This window comes from Odontesthes bonariensis, chromosome 15 (genome assembly GCF_027942865.1).
Source record: "Odontesthes bonariensis isolate fOdoBon6 chromosome 15, fOdoBon6.hap1, whole genome shotgun sequence".
NCBI classification, from domain to species: Eukaryota; Metazoa; Chordata; class Actinopteri; order Atheriniformes; family Atherinopsidae; genus Odontesthes; species Odontesthes bonariensis.
Window position 1 is genome coordinate 2,393,719 of NC_134520.1, and position 19,763 is coordinate 2,413,481.

A 19,763-nucleotide genomic window follows, 5' to 3' on the forward strand; every position below is an offset into this window, starting at 1 on the left:
TGCGATGGGCCTTCCATGAGAGGTAATCAGATCCGTTCCCTCCAATCAGATAGAGATTGAACTGAATTGGTTGTCTGCTGTTGTTGTTGTGGAAGCCTATAGTGGATGATGGGTGACAGGAGACAAAACTGACACTCAGATAGTGACACATACTTTACAAATGTGGCTCTTTCAGCACTAAAACTATATTTAGGAATAACTACCTGCTCTACAGCAATTCCTCCCCTGCTTCTCTATGCCATTCTCACCAATAAACTCATTTCTTCAAAGTGTGTAATCTACCTGTTGCACTGTCTACTCTTTGACCAGCCTCTGTTCCCAACACACCTGTCTTTTCATCCATCCACTTTTTTAGGACTGTAACAACTAAAAATGGGAGGTAAGGGAGGTGAGATGTGATCTGTCTTATTTCCAGGCAGGTATCTCACGTCAGGAAGCACTCATTCTCTTTCTGTTCAGCTTCTCCGACGACATGCTCTGTTCTTCTGTTGGATGAGTGTTCCTCATCCAAGCTTTCAAATGTGACCAGCCGAATCAGCATTCAAAACGCCTGAGAAAAGAGAAAAAATACATATGAGTAAAAGCCTTTTATTTGCTTTCTCCCGGTGTGCACAGCTGCAACAGATTGTGTCCTCACAATATGCTCAGCTCAGTCCTCTCCACCACAGTCGTTGGTGTGGCTTTGCCCACATCATCACTAACTACAGTCTCCATAGCAACACTTTGCTCCATGCTCATAATTTGCACAAAGGGAAAATGTCCCAATGTCACACAGGCTCTAATAGAGGCCGATACTATCACCCTGCTGTGCTGGATGAAGCACTGTGTGTTGAAAGGACAATTCTTATTTGTTAGAGGTTGGCAGGCTGCTGTTTTCTGGTTCAGGTATCTCACATCACACAAACAGAGTGTGTTTAGTGCTCTAAGACACACGGGTGTCGTACCACGAGGTATAGCGCAAGTATAAGTCTCCCACTACTTTGAAGTGAGTATTTTTGTGATTGGATCCAGATGTTGCTTTTTTGCCAACTGCCCTGAAAGTACATACATGAAGGAAATGCAGATTCCTGCTGTTTGTGCTCGAATTTTTTTCTTTTTCACTTATCCATACGTGACAGTACTGTGATAGGTACACAGCGCTGTGCCATAAAACACACCCAAGAGGGCTGGTTTGCCAAAACTATAGATGTAAACTGGGGTTACACAATATCAGAATTTTACTGCACAAGAAGGGGCATAAACATTCAGTGGAGTTCATCGTCTTTTAACATTATCTTTGGTGTCAGATTGTGAAGATTTCTTTCAAATTTGCATTCAGCTCCTGCAACTGACCAGTAAACTGTTGTCATCCATCGTCCTCTCTCTTCTCCCACATTTCCTTCTCTTGTATTTGAACTTTTTGCAAAACAGAGATGAGGACCCGGAAGTGCCAAATGTAAATTCCTTTCTTTTGTATTGATTTTTTTTTTGCGCTCAAGAAAGATCTCCAGACATGTCACTACCAAAGCAAAGTTGTACACAAAAGACAAGCAATTTGATTTAGTTTGGGTTTGAGAGTTACAGAGTGAGGAGATACAAAAGAGGAAGAGACCCTCAAGCAGATGGCAGAGCGTCCTCTTTCTTTTCATGCTCCAGCCCTCTCTTTCGGGACCCTGGCTGAGAGGATGAAGGGAGAGGGTTCATTATACAAGAAAAGACAGAGATAATGAAGGGGAAGACAACAACTTCAACTTTTTCTTTTCTTTTTTCTGTGCAGATGACAGATGGGAAAGACAGCTTTGTTCTGACATACCTACCTTGGCATGAAAGGAGGACTGCTGTGTTTTGAGGAGTTACCTGTGTTTCCTCATGCTTTGAAAGAACTGGTGTTCGACAGTTACACGCATGTAAACACACATCCACAGACTGAGGGATTTAGGAAACAGGCAGTTTTGACACTTTTCAGTCACTTGTGTCTTCTAAACCAAAAAGTATTGGTGTTTACTTAGAGATGAGGGACTAAAGGGAGGATGACAAGGACGGAGTGTGTGCTGCTTTCTCTGCTCCTTTTGATGACAGGAGGTATTTGGTTGGGGGAACCTCAGAATGTGGAGCTTTTGGAGAGCTACGTGTTCTTCCTTTGGAGACGTATGAACATTTCCACAAAGGTAGAGTTAAGCTTGGTTGTGTGTGAGTGGTGGCTTAGGGGCATGCATGTGATGCAGTCTGTTGGGGGACTGCTTCAACTACATGTGACAGATGCCAGCAGCTTGTTTACACAGACGATGCCATATCAGAAAGAACACAGCTCACACAACAAAATGTGTACACAGTTACAATCAGCCCCATATAGACTTGAATATTCAGATATTTACTCATCGGGGAGATATATAGATATCAACATATATATATGTTGGTTTTTTTCTTCCTCTTCGTTCAGATGTGTGAATATGTGCATATTGTGCGCCTGAGATCTCTCTCGTTGATAGTAGTGGCAAGCAACATGTCTTGTCGTAAAAAAAAAAAGATATGTAACATAAAGAGCAAAGGGGAAGGTAAAGCAATGAAAATGATCAATTCTGATAAGAATAATAAGTAGAATTATAATGACAAATAAAATGAATAAGGTAACAATAAAAGGAAAACAGATAAACACATAACATGATCAAAATAATAGAAAAATACAAAAGAAAGACAGAATTTGCATATAAGTAATAGATAAATTAACAAATGAAGGTGAAAAACATTTTAAAAAGCTTCAAATTCTTCCTCTTTATCGTCTTTTCTTAATTTTTTTTCATTCATTTGACCAATTTATGTGCCTATGGTTTATTCATAGGCACATTCCGCAGCTCTGAAGCAAAGTGTGTTCCCTTGGCCAAATACTTCTGGACCTGACTGTACGTAGAAAATCACATGCACACTCACAGCAGGTTCCCTGTAATTAGTGTGCCCAATTACCTAAAGCAACGGTGAGAAATGAGCTTTACCTCCTAGAGCTCTTGGTAGACGAAAGGATGCTGAGATGGTGGGTAAAAGAGATGAGAAAAGAAAGAAAGTCAACAGAATTGAGACTGGCCCCATGCTAGCAGAGCTTTTGTTGATTCCTTATTAAATGGAGGAGATATAGCACAGGATGAGATGAAATGAAAAGGTAGAGGAGATGATTAAATTACCTTATTCCCCCCGCAGAAAATGCGTGTACGTGTGTGTCTGTGTGTTCGATTAAATGCATTCCCTCAGATAAAAACAAGACTAAGATGACCCCTGGCATCCACATCACAGCTGCATTTAGAATATACTCCTAAACAATGTGTACGTCCAACTTATTATGTATCGTTTCGAAAACATCCAGCAGAGTGCTTTTTGCTGATTACACACCACATGGAGCATGTGATTTGAAATCAGGTTTGCCACTAATAATACAATTATTCTGTCTGGTGCAAAGGAGTGGGGCTCTGCTTTTTTTGCTCTTCGTGGCACAATTGAAAGTTTTCAAATTTGAAATGCATGTAGCATCAAGCCGTATTGAAAGGCATTAGCAGAAAAAAAACAGCAGACCAGAGGACACCAAACTATAGATGAGAAGCAGAAATTTTAACCAAACACAAAATTGATTTGTCTGTGACGAGCGTTGCCTTAGACTTTACTGTAAATGGCATGAAAGATGTTCGCACCTACAGCTGCTGTAAGAGAGAAAAGTTATTGTAAAAGGTCAGCTCGGAAGCTGTCTTCTGCAGCTTTCACTGTACAATCAAGTCAAGAGTTTTTTCTCTGCCTGCTTTTTAAAGTGACCTTGACAGGAAGTGTGGGTGTCTTTGAGTGTGCGTGTGGGGTGGTAATGTGCAGTGTGCTGGGTTTGTCCCTGACGTATTTTTCAGCTCTAATTTGTTTTGTGTGTTCTTCCAGAGAGGATAGCTGGATGCCTCAGGACACACATACGTGCACACACTCACACGCTTTTCTGCACAGGCAGCTCAGGTTACTGGCTCTGCCCCTGTCATCCAGGTCAAAACGACAGGTGGCGAGGGGATGTGGGGAGATAGAGGGAGCAAAACGTGGATCGAGAAAGAGGGAATATTACGCTGAGTAGGACAAACTAATCCAAAATAATTGTGTTAGATTTGCCTGAAGTCCTATTAGGCTCTCTTCAAAGCCTTCTTTTTTTGGGTCATCCTCAGCAGGTGAATCACAGGTCTCCTCCAGCATAGATGCTTATTTAGTCATAATTAATACACAAAGATCCACTAGCTGCACATCTGAACTAAATGCTTTTTTTTTTTTCTCTGTCTCTGAAAACCAGTTTTAAGAAAACAGGAACATGCACAACAGCAAAGCCACAGAAAAGTAGCCACAGTGTAATCATTTCATTTTACACCAGGGACCTGCAAAGCAGAACTCGTGGTTTAGAGAGGTAACTTTTAATTGGGCTTCTAATGCTTCATGGATTGGTCGGTGGACAAGCGTGTTGTGACGTCAGTACGGCACGATAATGGTTTACATCGTTGCTTGAGGCATGTTGAACTTGTTTTAGTCTCCACTGTTGCAACATTGAGCTAGCGTCACTGTTGATGATAACACAACACTGCTACACTGCATACACTCGTGGAGTCATACAGGAAGCACACATTACACAAATGTAAGTACACAGATTCAACTATATTCTTTACTTTTAAGGGGAATTCGATGCTTCTGTAACATTTGCAATTATTTTCACCTCAAAAGATTTTGGTGGGCCTTAGAGCTGCTGATAGAGACAGAACAGCACCCGCTCTCCTCCCTGCAGCTCTTCGCATTTTTCAGACAAACTGCTCTCACAGTGCTTGACGGGTTCTAAATATGCCAAGCGAGTCTGGTATTGTGATGTCAATTATAGCACGCCATGTGTGCAAGGTCAAAAGGGATGATCTTAAACTTAGCTTAAGAGATCAAATGAACTCTTATACTTAAATGCATCTTCATTTGACATGCAGTATCGTATGGAAGATAAAAGCTCATCTAAAACCAAAAAAATGCTTATCCAATCAGACTCTCGCTGACAGATGTGACTCAGACTCTGATCAGACATGAGACGCAGACATTCTAAGCTCCAGACGTGCCCTACAGTTGATTGTCAGCTTTGTGTATGTCCATGACTACATCTGAAAAGAAAATGTCTGAAACTGTCTGAGGAATATACTGTGCATTCAACACATTGATTGATTTGAATAAACTTAATTACTGTCAGATCTGCATGTGCTTTGATGAAGGGATGGTGATATTGATGACAGAAAATGTCAGAAAACCTGGTTTGAGTTGGTAAACAGCATCGTGACCCCATGTAGCCTGACTGAGATGCCGGAGTTTGTGAAGCCAGATCGCTAAAGACACCCTGGTGTTCGGCTTTGCTTTGTAGAAAAGGCATCCAACGTGTTTCACTTTGATGACTCTGCTTCTTTTAACATGTGTAAACACTCACTCGTGAATGAGGTTTTTGTGTTCCAAATCAAACTGCCACAATCAAGTAGAAGTAGAAACCTGCTTTCTTCCCCTGTGGTGGGCTGTGTTGAAAATAGTCTGCGTGAGAGTAGCTACGAGTGGCTGCTTCATCTGAACAACTTCCTTATAGGTAAAGAAAGCACAAGCACACCCACAAACTCACACATATTCAGCAGTACAGGTTTAGAAGCAGGATTAATTGGAGAGTAACTGCTGGGTTCCCTCATGTGCTGTAGAGTGTTTTTTGGGAACGGTCCCAGCTGTAGTTAAGAGCCTCTAGGAGCTTCTTCATCTTGAGCACAGTGAAACAAGCGCCACACTTTACCAGCTACTGCAAACAATCCTTGTCTGCTGAAGATAAATGCACTGCTGTTGATGGTGGCAACAGCATTTGTGCTACTGACAACATTTCTGAGGAATGTCAGAAGATAACTTGCTGTTCCAAGCTGTGACTCAAAGGGACACATGAGTACACTTTGCTTCAGCTTCTACATCGCTCAGTGGTCTCAAACTAATGGCCTAAATATCTGAGGTCAAATTAAATCAATGATTTAATCGGCTGTTCTAAACTTAAAGCTTGTACATCTGACTCCATCCTCAGTGAGCAGACATACGTGATTTTGGAAAAAAAATTTTCACCTGGCTACCTTTTTTCACTTGTTTCACCACTGGGATGGAAAATAATTTGATCAGAAATGCCAATCTCTTCAGTTGCCTTTTGGGGTTCCTAAATCTGACTGCTTTTCCAACTGCTTAATCTTCTCCCCTTTCCAACTTCATTGTAGCCAGAATTTCTTGCTCCCAGATCCCCAACAATTGAATAAACTGCCTGCACAGGATAGATAGATGCGACTGGCTTTTACTTTACAAGAAGAAATACTGAGAATAAAAGGGTAAAAGACAGGGCTTTAAATGAATCTGGTTTTAATACACATTGTATGTGACTGAACTGTAACCCATCTTTAACTAAACGAAGGAAGGGAACAAACGGGGAACCAGTTGGACGAGAGTGATGGAGGGGCACACAGGAGGCAGAAGGCTAAAGTTGCCCGGGGCGATGCTGGAGGCTTTCCTGAAGGGCTAGATGCACCGTACCAGCAGTCACCTGCCATCTATCACCTGTGGAAGAGTGTGTGTGCATGTGTGTGTGAGAGTGAGAGTGAGTCAGGTGGGTTCTGCCTGTCATAATGCTTTAATCCTGAGTGACATTTATCCACAGGAGGCTTCGTTCATTCATCCATCCATCACTTTCTATCCCTCCTTTCCATCCTTTGCTGTAGGCTTTATGTCCTTCCCTCCCTCTCTGCTTGTTGCATCAGACAGACATTTATGAACCAACTCTGCATACCAAGTACTATCACACACGCGCACACACACGCGCACACACACACACACACACACACACACACACACACACACGAACATAGGGATGCTACAACATAAAATATGCCCCGCTGCATAAAAAGCAGAATTTTTGATATTCAGACTCTGGTGTAACACCTGATGGTTCTGCTTGTTAAGTTTTTCGATGTGATTTCTCTTTGTGTGCGTTGACCTGTGGAGAAGCCAGGATTGATGCTTCACAAGACTCTTGCATTAACATCATGGTGCACTTGTTAAGATGTTTGTGAACACGTCTGTACCTGTTTGGATTCATGTCTGTGTGAGTGTGACGGAGAGAGACATGAAGCCGGTGTCTCTGAGTGTGTCTGTTGAGCAGTGCGAGCAGATGAAACGGCAGATTCTTTCATTAGTTGTGTTTGAAGCTCAGCGGGGTCGCAGCAATAGCAGACATTTAATTACAGCAGACTGAATGCTTTCCTTGCTGGCACACACACAAGTACACACACACGCCCTCACGCACAGGGAGGTCTTTCATGAACATACCTCCAAAAAGTAATAATATAAACCACTCAGCAGAGAAATAACCCTGGACCCCCACTACCATTTTTCCCCTCTTGCCCTCATTCGACCTCTGTCTCTCTCTTTTGCGCTCCCTCCGTGTGCTAAGTATAGCAGCAGTACTGTAACGGTGATGGATGTAGATGGAGGAAGCAGGTCTTAAATGTCAAACTCAAATGAAAACGGCTGTTCCAGTGAGACAAAAGCAGCTGGACGCATCCAGTGTCGTTTTAAGTCTCACGCAGATACATAACGGCGCTCACAGGAGGAAGTCCTGCACTGACTGTGTAGGTGTCGGTGAAATACTTCTCCGGATGAGCCTCCTTGCTGCAATGCTTTTATTGTATGTAAAGCACTTTGAACTGTTTGTACATGAAATGAATTTCTACACAGTTTTTTCTAATTATCAGAATATTCTTTTCATGAATCAACGCTGTTTTCCAAATGTGCTTATCACTGAAGCCATTAGCACATTTGATTCAACTGTATTTATTTCACGGTTAAAGGTGGGGTATGAGATCTTGGAAAAACGGTTCCTACAAGCTATATTTTTGAAAATACACAACCTTGCCTCTCCCTTCAGCCCACCCCTCGAAACCACGCCTTCAAAACACATGAACGAGTCACGAGTATGTGAACGCGCAGGGGGGAGGGGGGAGGGGGGCTGACGGTTGATTGGCTTGTCAGAATCCAATAGAAGTAACTCTCATCATTACTTCTATTGGTCAGACATTTCCTCTTGCTACACCCTCTACAATGGACTAAAATATATATATTTTTTTCCAAACATTCTATTTTAGTGGGTGCAATGGGGACGTGAGGAGGTTTTCAGACAATATGATAAAAAATGCTCCAGAAAACATCTCATACCCCACCTTTAACTGAGTGGAAATGTTGCAGTTGTACGATAAACAATATTTCATCAACTGATTTAAGCCCTAAACATTGGCTGTTATGATATAGGTTTCCATTATGTACAGTGGCTTCATTATAGTTTAAGGCTTTAAGCCATAAACTTTTATTTTAAAAACGTACCTCTGAAAAGCTTCTTCAAACTCGGTGAGTAACAGCTCCACAAACCTTCAGGCCCGACTGAACAACCTTGGGCTGTTTGAATGAGCCATCTGGGAGCCTCTGTAAGTCTCTTTATCCCTATTATCGGGCAAGAGTAATAATTGTAAAACTCCATCAAAAATGTACTTTTTCCCCCCTCTGTAATCAGAACTGTAATGTAGAACAAAAATAACATCCTCATAGCAATTATTCGGCAACACTGATGTTGTTGAATCTGTTCTCAAAATTGTCATCTACACATTTTTCACATTCATTGTAATAGAAATAATGTCCAACAAATTCTGCATCATTTTTGTTAGTGATACAAGGTGGCCTTTTCTGAAAACACTGCCGTTGGTTGTGTTCTCCTTACAAACACAGCTGTATCTGGTACAGGGTTCTCTAGGGAGGAAGAGGTCAATTCATGTTAATGTGGACATTATAAATTCCTTGTTTGCCACTGGATAAATGATTTATAATTTTGGTCATGAGCCTTGTTTTCTCTGTTAAGAACCCATTTACATCCCTCTTTTCTCCCACTGTCCCCACACTGCAAGAGTCTTTGATTGGTGCATGGGCTTAATGAGTCCACACGTGTTCAGGAATAATTGGGGAGAGTTCGTCTGGGACCCTGTGGACACCGAACTTGAGTTTTTGAAATGGTAATGGTTGACTTGTGAAGTTTGAGTAGACTCTCTTTGGAATTATTTACTTGATGTTTAAACTGAGATAAATACTTAAGCTTGTTATGGAGTGCCGCATCTTTCTCATTTAATTTATCTGACGGGGACACGCATACTCTCTTTTTTTTTCCAATTCAAATCACAGATTCACTGTCTGTGAACAAGCTGTGAAACACAAATATTGTGGATGCTGTTTGCAAGATTCAGCCAGCAAAGAATAGCAAAGGATTTATGTCCTAAACACATCTGCAGTTTTCTTTTTGTCCTAGAATGATGATAAGAATGAGCGTATCTGCCTGGGCTCAGCCACAAATCCACCAGACATGGCACAACTACATTTTCTTTGCCCTTTGGGCCACATATGGCCCACTTAAGACTTTCCCAGTGCAGTAACTGCACCATAATTGCAGAAAAAGGCCCAGCTTAGGCCCCCAAAATGGCTGCCACCTGAGTCCAGATCCGCCCAAGAATTTTAAACATGTTTTTTTTTTTTTTTTTTTTGTAGATTTAAACAGTTATGCAACGAGCAGCTCGAAACACAGACATAAAAAATGGCTTTGCAGATGTTGTGTGAGGAAGGGGAGGCTCTCCAAGTGTTTGTCTGACTTCAAGGATGCAGTTTTTATGAGTAACACTATAATGCAAACAAAAACATCATGAAACCTTCCCAGGGCTGCTTTAATTATTGCTGGTGGCTATACAAAACATTCCTCGTCAAGTATTAACTCAAAAGTAGTTTAAAGTAGTAACTTTATATTTCCAGTTAGATTAAACTTCCCAGGCTTGTTTTCTAGCAGTCAAAGGCATTTAAATCAACTGTCTCCCCACAGGCAGCTCATGTTTACATGTGAAAGAATTATGAATTCATGTCTTAGACTTTGTAACTGCAGCACATTTCAACAGCATGAAACAGCTACATAGTGGGAAGAGATGATAAGTTTGGAGGGGGTGTCTCTACTGCTTAGGGTTAACAGTCAATGGACTTGTTTATGTGTACATTTGTAAATGTGCATGTTTCATGGGATCATTTCAAATTGATTGAAGGCTATATTTAAAGGCCCTCAAACGAACATCACCGTGGTGAACACAACGATCCTCCAGTGATTGAATCACTCGAGTTAATCTGAGCCCAATGTGACACAACAGAAAGAGTTGTTCTTAGTCTCAAAATAAGGATAGATATTTTGCTCTTTTGTCTCCTGGGTAGGAAATTTGAGAAAAAAACAGTTGTCACTTACTAAAAGTAGGACTGTTACTGAGTGTGTTTCTGTTTAGGGATTCAGAGGTTCGACCTCATACAAATTATAAATGGGACTGTGTTTGCGTTATAATAGTTTTGTTTTTTTCATTCAAAGAGGCAAGGCAATTTTATTTGTAGAGCACAATTCGTACACAAGGCAATTCAAACTGCTTTACAGCTACATACGATCACAAGAAGGCAAATAAAATCATTCCAAAAAAAACCCAACATAAAAAATAATCATTAATTAATTAATTTAAAAGTGAAGAGTGCAGATAAAATACTTTCAGGTGCCATATGCACAGCTAAATAGAACTGTTTTCAACCTGGATTTAAACATTGTCAGAGTTGAGGCCTGTCTCACATCTTCTGGAAGGCTGTTCCAGATTTTAGGAGCATAAAACTGAAACGCAGCCTCACCTTGTTTAGTCCTGACTCTGGGCCCCAGCAGGAGACCCCTCCCTGAGGTTCTCAGAGTCCCAGTTGGTTCATATGGCTCTAACATGTCAGAGATGTACTTTGGCGCTTGACCATGAAGAGACTTGTACACAAGCAGAGCTGTTTTAAAGTCTATTCTCTGAGCGACAGGAAGCCAGTGCAGAGACCTGAGCACTGGACTAATATGGTCGTATTTCCTGGTTCTAGTCAGGACTCGAGCAGCAGCATTCTGGATGTACTGCAGCTGTCTTACAGCCCGTTTAGAGCCCAGTGAGCAGGCCGTTACAGTAGTCTAACTTGCTGGAGACAAACGCATGGATCAGTCTCTCTAAGTCTGGTTTAGACACTATTCCTTTGATTCTGGCAATGTTTTTTAGATGGTAAAAAGCTGCTGATGTTACTGATTTAATGTGGCTGTTAAAGTTCAGGTCTGAGTCCAATATTACCCCGAGATTTCTAACTTGATAGTTAGGTTTAAGAGAGAGAGTCTCAAGGTGACTGATAACACTTTCTCTTTGTTTCTGTGGGCCACAGACAATGATTTCAGTTTTGTCTGAGTTTAGCTGGAGAAAATTGTTTTGCATCCAGGACACATCCAGGTAGGACACATTGTACCTGCGTATTAGCTGGCCTAATGGAAGCATGTACAGATTGAACAATAGGGGTCCCAGGATTGACCCCTGGGGAACCCCACAGGTCATAGGCATTTGGTCTGAGACACAGTTACCAATTTCAACAAAATAAGAGGGCAGTGCTACTTCTTTTTCTCTTGTAGATTACTTTCCTGCTGTCCTGTACACGGAGCAAAGAATTTCAAAAAATTCATATTCACCTACACGATCTCTGGCAGCCTTGGACAGCACAGAGACATCCGATGGAGGTTTTTGTGAAGTACTTGAGTACTATGAGTAGTCGATAGCTGCCTTTTCATGGAGCACTTTTAAACGGATTAATTGTCCAAACCGAATAATATTGCTCATACAAACTTCTCAATCAGAGCATACTGATCTGATCTGGCTCAATCAGATCGTTAGGGGTGTTAGAAACCTTTTAATAATCTAATCAAGAGGAATATTTTACCATGTACAGACCTAATCTGATTTTCTCTCTCTGATTGGAATAAATGTACTTTTTTTTATCTAGCTTGCTCAGACTTTCTTGGAGTAAGATGACATATTTAGTCTTCAACAAAACAGTTGAAGACTGTATTTTCTTTCCTTTTTTTTTTCCGTGAGGGAGACCTTAGAAAAGTTGAGGATTGTCGAACATCTTGACTAAACATTGTGTTTTGACAGTTCTGCTTTTTAGAGCTGATCTGCGTATCAAATTTAAGGCCGCAGTCTATTTTCAGCCCCAGATTGGTGGCAGTGGGTTTCAAATACAGAGTCAAGGCGCCAAGGTCCACTTACGTTTGAAACTCTAATTAGAAAGGTCCAATCAGATTGAAGAAACGTTGATATTAAAAGTGACACCACTGTAAAAAAAAAAAAAAAAAAAAAAAAAAAGATAAGGAAAGGAGAGGAAAGGAAAAAAGCCTCTATAATATCCCTTAAAAAGGTATGTTCTACTGTCTAAAAATCACTGTAAATATTCTTAGAATTCAGGTGATGCTCATGCAGATTTAAAAATATTTGTTAAAGCAGATAAACTCGGACATAGTAGGACAAAGATGATTCAAAAGCATCACAAAATATGAAGCTTGTGCATGGTTAAAAGGCTAATTTCTCTTACACTGCAGTGCTGCGGGGACTGTGTGTGTGAATCGAGGGAGTGTGAAAGAACGAGGAAAGGAGGAGTGGGACCTCTCCATCACTCCTACCATGACCTTCCCAGAGTCATACTGTTACAGAGTACAGAACTAATGTCTCAATATATTATCTGAATATGCTGCATTATCATTATGCCTCTCCCTCTCCCTATCACTCTCACCCTCTTTTACTCACTCGCGCACACACACACACACACACACACACACACACACACACACACACACACACACACACACACTCTGTGGAGTCAAACAGAGATGCACTTGTGTTTCTCTACACAAAATGTGATGACATAGCCACACGCTGTAGCTCGGAGACGGAGAAAAAGATTGGACAGAGGGTGGTGACAGTGTGACACAAAGAAAGAGAGTTTGGTCTCATGAGTAGCGGCTCTACCACTGTTGTATATTGTGCGTGTGTGAAGAGGAACATGGGAGATAACATAGAGACTTCCTGGACAAGAGCAAGGTCAACACATGGGCACCACAGCCGACACGCACTAATGCATTCTCACAGTGTCGACAATCTGGAACACAATAGCAAGTGAGGAGAGAGGGAGGACTGGGGAAGACAGGGGAGATAAGAGCAAAATGTCACACCATTATTTTGTAGGAAAACTGTCAGAGTTTCAGCTCTATGCCTCCCGAACATCTCTGTATCACGTTTTTTGAGTATAATGACAAATTCTCTTCATATCAAATCAGTTACCATGTGATCTAACTTGGTCATGCTACAGGATGGTTTAATAATCAATAACTTTAACTTGTACTCCAGTTGTTTGCTTGTTTCAAAGATTAGTTTTGTTTTTTGTTTTTTTTTGTTGTTGGCTTGATTGATGATTCTCAGGTAATAGCATTGGTCTGTGGTAGATTAGGGTCCCCAACTGGAAGATGGAATGACTGCAGTGTGATTGTATGTGTGTGCGTGTGTGTGTCTGCAGGGCAGGATCGCAGTGAGGCTGTTCTCATCAGACGTTTTAAGGGCGATGGTGTCCGCTACAAGGCCAAACTCATCGGCCTGGACGAGGTCACTGCCGCCCGCGGAGACAAACTCTGCCAGGACTCGATGATGAAGCTCAAGGTAAGAGTGGTCTCACCTCCTCTTCTTCGCTGTTTAGAGTTTGTGGCTGTTTAAGCTCTCTAGCAACATAAACTTTGCATGTTAATTGTGAGAAATCTGAAGAACTTTTAACAACCCCAGAAATAATTTAACGTGATTGCCTGCAGCAACATTAAGTTCTGGGACTCACAAAACCGACGAACATCAATGGCCATCTCAGTTTTCGGGGCCACAAAGCGTTCAACTTCATGCATATTTTAAAGCTAAGCATTTAAATATGCATGTTTTATACATCACAGCATAACTGGGCCTCTGTGTACGTTCATGCATATAGAGTTTGTGGCAGTGTTTCTGTATGCAAATCGCCAGGGGAGAAAAGTTCAATTACAAGGATAAAAAAGGATTACACGATATAATTCATAGAGACGATGATGACGCGTGCGAGAGGAAGTGAGGAGGGGGACAGGGTTGAATGTCTCATTTGGCAGGACCGGAACAATAAAAGCGAAGGTAGACAGATGGAGCAGTTAGCAGAGAAGAGAAGTCATATAACAGGATAGATTGGTGGGAGTGAAGATTGAAATGAAGAGGAAGATGTGAGTTTGTATTATTTCATGGATAAGGTCCAAATGAGCAACCTTGTTGAATTCAATAATTGATTCTCAGTTTCTGTCACAGAAAATATTCAAATATTCCACAACGGTCACACCTTTAAAGAAAGCCTTGAGTTTTGCACCCTTTCTGCAAATCTGTCCTATAAGACAAAGGAGTGAAGTGTGCCTTATTCATTATTAATTATCCTTACCTTAATCCACTGGGGAAAATGAGATCGAGAAGATTGTGTTTACGTTTTGTTTAGGTGTAGTGAAAACTCCACCCGGCGTAGACCTATAAGGATGAGAAGTGGACAGACAGCTCATTGATCAAACAGCATCCCTCCTCCTCATTTATTCGGACAGGAAATCCATCAGCTCTTTCTCTCTGATCTCTCCACCCATTCTTTCACACTTCTTTCCTCGTCTCAGCCCAACTCCTTTCACTTCCGTGTTCTCGCTGCTATTTTTTCTTCTTCTTTTGGGGTTCAACAATGCAAATTAAGGTGAAGGCACCGTCCAAACTTATCTAAGCTTACTGTTAGGAATCATCAGGGCATCGTTATATTTTCAATGCATTCAAGCAGTTGTGGCGTCGCGAAGTTACATTTTCCATAATCCCGTTCAAGAGGCCTGTGTAGGATGTAAAAACAAGGTCAGCATGTCAGCGGTGGTGTTAAAGGAATATTGGCTAAGATTCATGTACGTTTATTCTGATTTAACAGTTTTCTTTGAAGATATTTTATAATAACAAATATTGCATGGTTTAACATGCAAATTGTTCCTTGTAAATCGTACTACAGTAGTAGCATTTGAAAATCATATAATTATGGCTGCTAGTGAACCTTCACAATTCTAGGTATATTGATATCTCAAAACGAGGTTGTTTTTTTTTTACAGTTGGATGGAAAAACATACTCATATATTAGTATCACTAACTGTTCTAGAGGAGCTTAAAATTCAAGATTCCTGCCAAAATCCAACACCCCAACACAAAAGGTTGTTTGCTTTCAGTGGTGAATATTTGTATTTTTTTATTTTTAGATAAAGCTAAATTGATCCGATTTGACCATTTGACATAAGGAATTTCTTTTTCCAAGTTCAATATTTCTTTTAAGGTCTGGGTAAAGCAGGAATAAATTGGCGCTTAGAGTTTGCCACTGATTCAGCCAAACACAAGCGATTCAAATAATTGTCAAGTATATCAAATGAAGTTTCGAAATCATAAGAGAATGTGCAGTGCCCTCTGCTCTGAGACGCGGGATGGTGTCTGCAGAGGAGGCTGACTGACAGATCTCAGATCAGCTGTACTAATGGGACAAACTGACAGGAGCTTGTTTTCAACTAGACCAAACAGCAAAATGTCACGCAGAAAAAAAGCAACCTGTCGTTCAGTTCCAAGGTTTTACGGAACAGAACTGTAAGTAGCAGCCAGGAGCTGCTAATAAAATGCTCTAGATTAATTTATTTTCAGCTGTGAGCGGCTCTGTAAAAGCAGAAGTTCTGGGAGACTGCTGCTCTGGGGCATTCAGGTGTGTGCGAAGACAATGCAAAGGTGGAAAGACATCAGCGATGATCTTGGAGAAGCAGGTGTTGCTGAGAAGGGTTATAAAGCCATTTACATGGAGATTTAAAGAGAGTCTCTTTGTAGATTATCCCCTTGCATGTTTGATGTGTTTCTATTCTGTTTCTTATGTTCTTTTGCACCATGTATGTGTTTTCCCATTCCCAGGGTATCGCTGCAGCAGCGCGGTCCAAAGGAGAACACAAGCAGAAGGTGTTTCTGACTGTTTCCTTTGGAGGGATCAAGATCTTTGATGAGAAGACGGGGGTAAGCTCCGAAGGAAAAGTGGGTCTGTTTATGTGTGTGTGTGCGCTGCTGCATGCAGCCCTTCTGTGTGTGCATACATTTGTGTTTCCTCTGTTAATGAGGCCTCTCCATGAAAGAAATGGGCCCCTGGGGAAATCAGGAGGCCCTAATTGAAACCCTGAGAACAAGGCCTCAGTAGATGAGAGAACATGGCTATCCCATTGTCTGCCTTTTTGCAAACAGCAGCTACACTGGTTTCATATTGTGCTCCAGGATTATACATTTTCAATGTTACATGGCTTCTTTGCTGGTTGACCGATGGGATCTATCCAGACCCCACTGTACGTTTCTCATCAGTTCCCTGCTGTCCTTAGTATTTCTTTTTAACTTTCAATTCACTTTGTCAGTCATTTTGCCAAGTATCCCTGCCTGTTTGAAGATTTTCTTGGCTTCACAGAGAAATCCTTACAACTCAGAGATCTACACCAATAGGAACGGTCATAAATTGGGGGCACTCCATGGACAGATGAACTCTGAAGTCAGTTATTAAATGCTGTTGCAGACTGAGTGTGCTTGTAGCTCAAAGGAAAGTGGCCAAAAGTGCCAGGTGGTTTATTTTTAAATTTTCTTACTCAAGGATCTGCTGACAGGTTTTATTGAGGTTCAATCCCCCACCTGGCCATACCTGTCACTGTATCCTTGAGCAAGAAATATATTGCCTACAATCCCCAGTATACAGCCTTTCAGGTTACGAAACGGGCCTGTTTTCCTCCTTTTAATGGTAGCGATGGAGAATTTGTGTCACATTAACTTCTGGAAACCTAAATATCTGTCTTTAAGGAGAAAAAAAAACATTTGGAGGTGTTTGACTTCTGTGAACACTGATTTATTTTGATGTTCTTCATGACAGACTTGATTGTAGACATAGTCTGATTTATGCTCCACACCTGGTGTTAAAGTGTAAAATTTGATGTCACGGAAATTGCGCCTGTGTGTGCGTATCAGCAATAATTCAAAAGTGCTTTGTATGAGACGGGTAGGACACATGCCCACGTGGTACCTGTGTTGGACACAGCCAAACTCGTCTTTCACTTTTATGCCTCTTTTTTTAAAAACCTTCATAAACCTGAGTCTCACTCCCTCTCTTGATGTCTCAAAACCTTCACCGATGAAAGACAGAGAGTTATAAAGAGAAAAAAATCAAGAGACAGGTCCAGAAGTAGAGGATAAAGTTGGAGAGCAATGAGGAAAGGGGAAGAGAGAGAAGGTGAGAGGAAACAAGGATGTGAAAAAGATGGATGGAGGAAAGATGTGGCGGAGGGACAGAGACAGACGGAAACAGAGTTAGAGGGATAGGTGGAGAATCAGCGAGCATATGTCAAAGTAAAGCTCTCTACAGGGAGACCTTGTCTTCTGTCTCCACACATTAATATTAACTATAGAGATATGCAGTCCTCACTATCAGTCCTTCAACCACTCTTAATGCCTAAGGAGGAAGGGAGAGGGAGAGGAAGAGAGAATGACTCTGCTGAGGTTCAGGGATCTTGACAGTCTCATTCCCCCCCTGTGCATCAGTCAGCCAGATGGGCGGATGGATGTATGGGTGAACGAGTGGATGGATGGCCTTTCTGTTGGAGGAGGGAAGGTCGTGCAGGATGGAGGGAGGTGGTGCTTGAGATGTAGAGGAAGTAGAGGGGAGACATTAATCTAACAGAGGGCAAGCCTGCGTGTCTTTCTTTTGGTCAGCCTCTATCTCAACACACACTCGCACACAGATGGGTACTGGCCTTCTCAGCCCTTTTTGCCAGTCTCAAAAGGGACACGCTGCCATGGCAGGTCAAGAGTAAAGGGCTGAGCTTGTTGGCCTGCAGTATGCTCCATCAGAGACTGAAACCAGAGAGATCTCATTAATCCATTGCAGCCAACAGAACATTTTAAAAAAGATACACAGTGCACTGGTATGAATCCCAGACTATTCCTTGTTAGATAATACATATACTCATATATATAAAGTATATATGTGTGTGTGTGTGTGTGTGTGTGTGTGTGTGTGTGTAAATACTCTTTTATATCTGGAATACGATGCCATTTTGAATATTGGACTGAACCTCACAATTAGTTTTTTCAGTCTAAATTAGATTTGCTTATTTTAGATTCATCTCAAGCTTTCCTGCTGCACTCACATGACAAAATCCTCACTGAAACACGCATTCGACCCACTTATATATTTTTTCTAGTTCATTCTGATCTTCCATAGTTCCCATTAACTCCAGTCTTGGTTCCATAAGTCATGTAATACTCTTCATCTGCCCTGTAATAGTTCAAGGAATGACAATTAACAGTTAGTATGAGCTTACATTTACATTTTGTTTTCATTTTTTAGAAGTGCAACCAAAAGTAAACAAAAGAATTAGCTGTGTGCCATCTCCACCAGGAGTCCCGGCACCGCTTAATCTTCTTCCAAGGTACATGGAGAGCAAAAAGTCAAGAGGTCAGAACTTGATCAGGAGCATCTTATCTCACCCTGCACTTGGTCCTGTACAAACATTAGTATTCACTGGTCTGTTTGGATATAAGAAGCTGAGAATATCATGGGTTTAAGCCAATGAGTTGCAAACAGGATCACAAATACATAAAGACCTTGTTACATTCTACTTTTAATAACATTTATTCATTCAATGAAAAGATGACCTTTCAGTCCAGCCAGTCGTGTTTTTCTCTCTAGTTGAGTTTTAGAAGCTAAAGCACCGCTGTCAGGATAGCAATATATCATGCAATCACTTTAGTTTTTGAATTCCTGAATTCTAATCCACTTTAAATACTGTTTCCCTAAACTCAACCCCTTTTCTTGAAATTGAAAGAAAACAAAAGTGTAAGTGTTCTTTCTACATGGGCTATAAGTAAGTTTTTACATTTACTATATATTAATAATTATGTATTAACTTTGAAAATGAATTTGCAGATGATCATTGTAAAAATAATGTCGTATTTTATAGTTTATCTATATATACTGTAGATATACCATATCATATCTCAATTTCATAGTAAAAATGAATGATGGAAATGTGTTTTTTTTTATCACATTATTTTATAGAAACTAAACTTTAATATGTATGTAAGTGTTGGAGACTCGCTGGAAATGTCAGTTTAAAGCGAACACTTTCAAAATTCTCCCGATGCACTTCAAAGATTTCCTTTGTGTAAAACATTTTATAATAAATATTTCACTAAAAAGTCCAATTACCTCACTAGAAATTCTTTGGGTTACAGAAATTCAGAATCTGTTAATATTCAATTTCAGATCAAAAGTTAAACCACTGGATACACCATGTCTCACTGTGTAATTCATGATAATTTGCTGCGAGGGTTCATATTTCAAACTCACCACATTATCCGTTGAAACATTAGGAACATGAAACAAAATACAAGGATTTTTTTTTTTTGTCGTAGGGGAAATTAGATGATGATTTATCATGAATTGTGTGTAAAACATAAACACATCTTCTCCTTTCCTGAGGAAGACCATCTTAGGTTCCTGCATATGTTACAGATATGTTCGCACAATATTTAAGGATTTGTCTTTTTCTTTGTACTTTACATGAAAAACAGCCTAATATGTGCCTTCACATCTGAGACTAGCATGCCAGTCTGTAGGAGGAGTCATGCATGAACGCACAAAATCATGATAGATGGATGATTAATATGATGAGTATTTTTCCTTCTGACTTTAAAAGTCTGCAACTAATACAGTTGACTCTA

The 19,763-nt window shown here is 40.8% G+C and overlaps 1 protein-coding gene across 8 annotated transcripts in view; it reads left to right on the top strand.

Moving 5' to 3' along the window:
• The window catches only part of dab1a (DAB adaptor protein 1a), a 282,597-nt gene that overhangs the window by 237,770 nt on the left and 25,064 nt on the right, over nucleotides 1-19,763 (top strand). For all 8 annotated transcript variants that reach the window (XM_075484619.1, XM_075484620.1, XM_075484618.1 and 5 more), the window contains 2 exons: nucleotides 13,483-13,622; nucleotides 15,927-16,025. In XM_075484619.1, coding sequence (XP_075340734.1) covers nucleotides 13,483-13,622; nucleotides 15,927-16,025 — 239 coding nt within the window. The remainder of the gene's footprint in view (nucleotides 1-13,482; nucleotides 13,623-15,926; nucleotides 16,026-19,763) is intronic.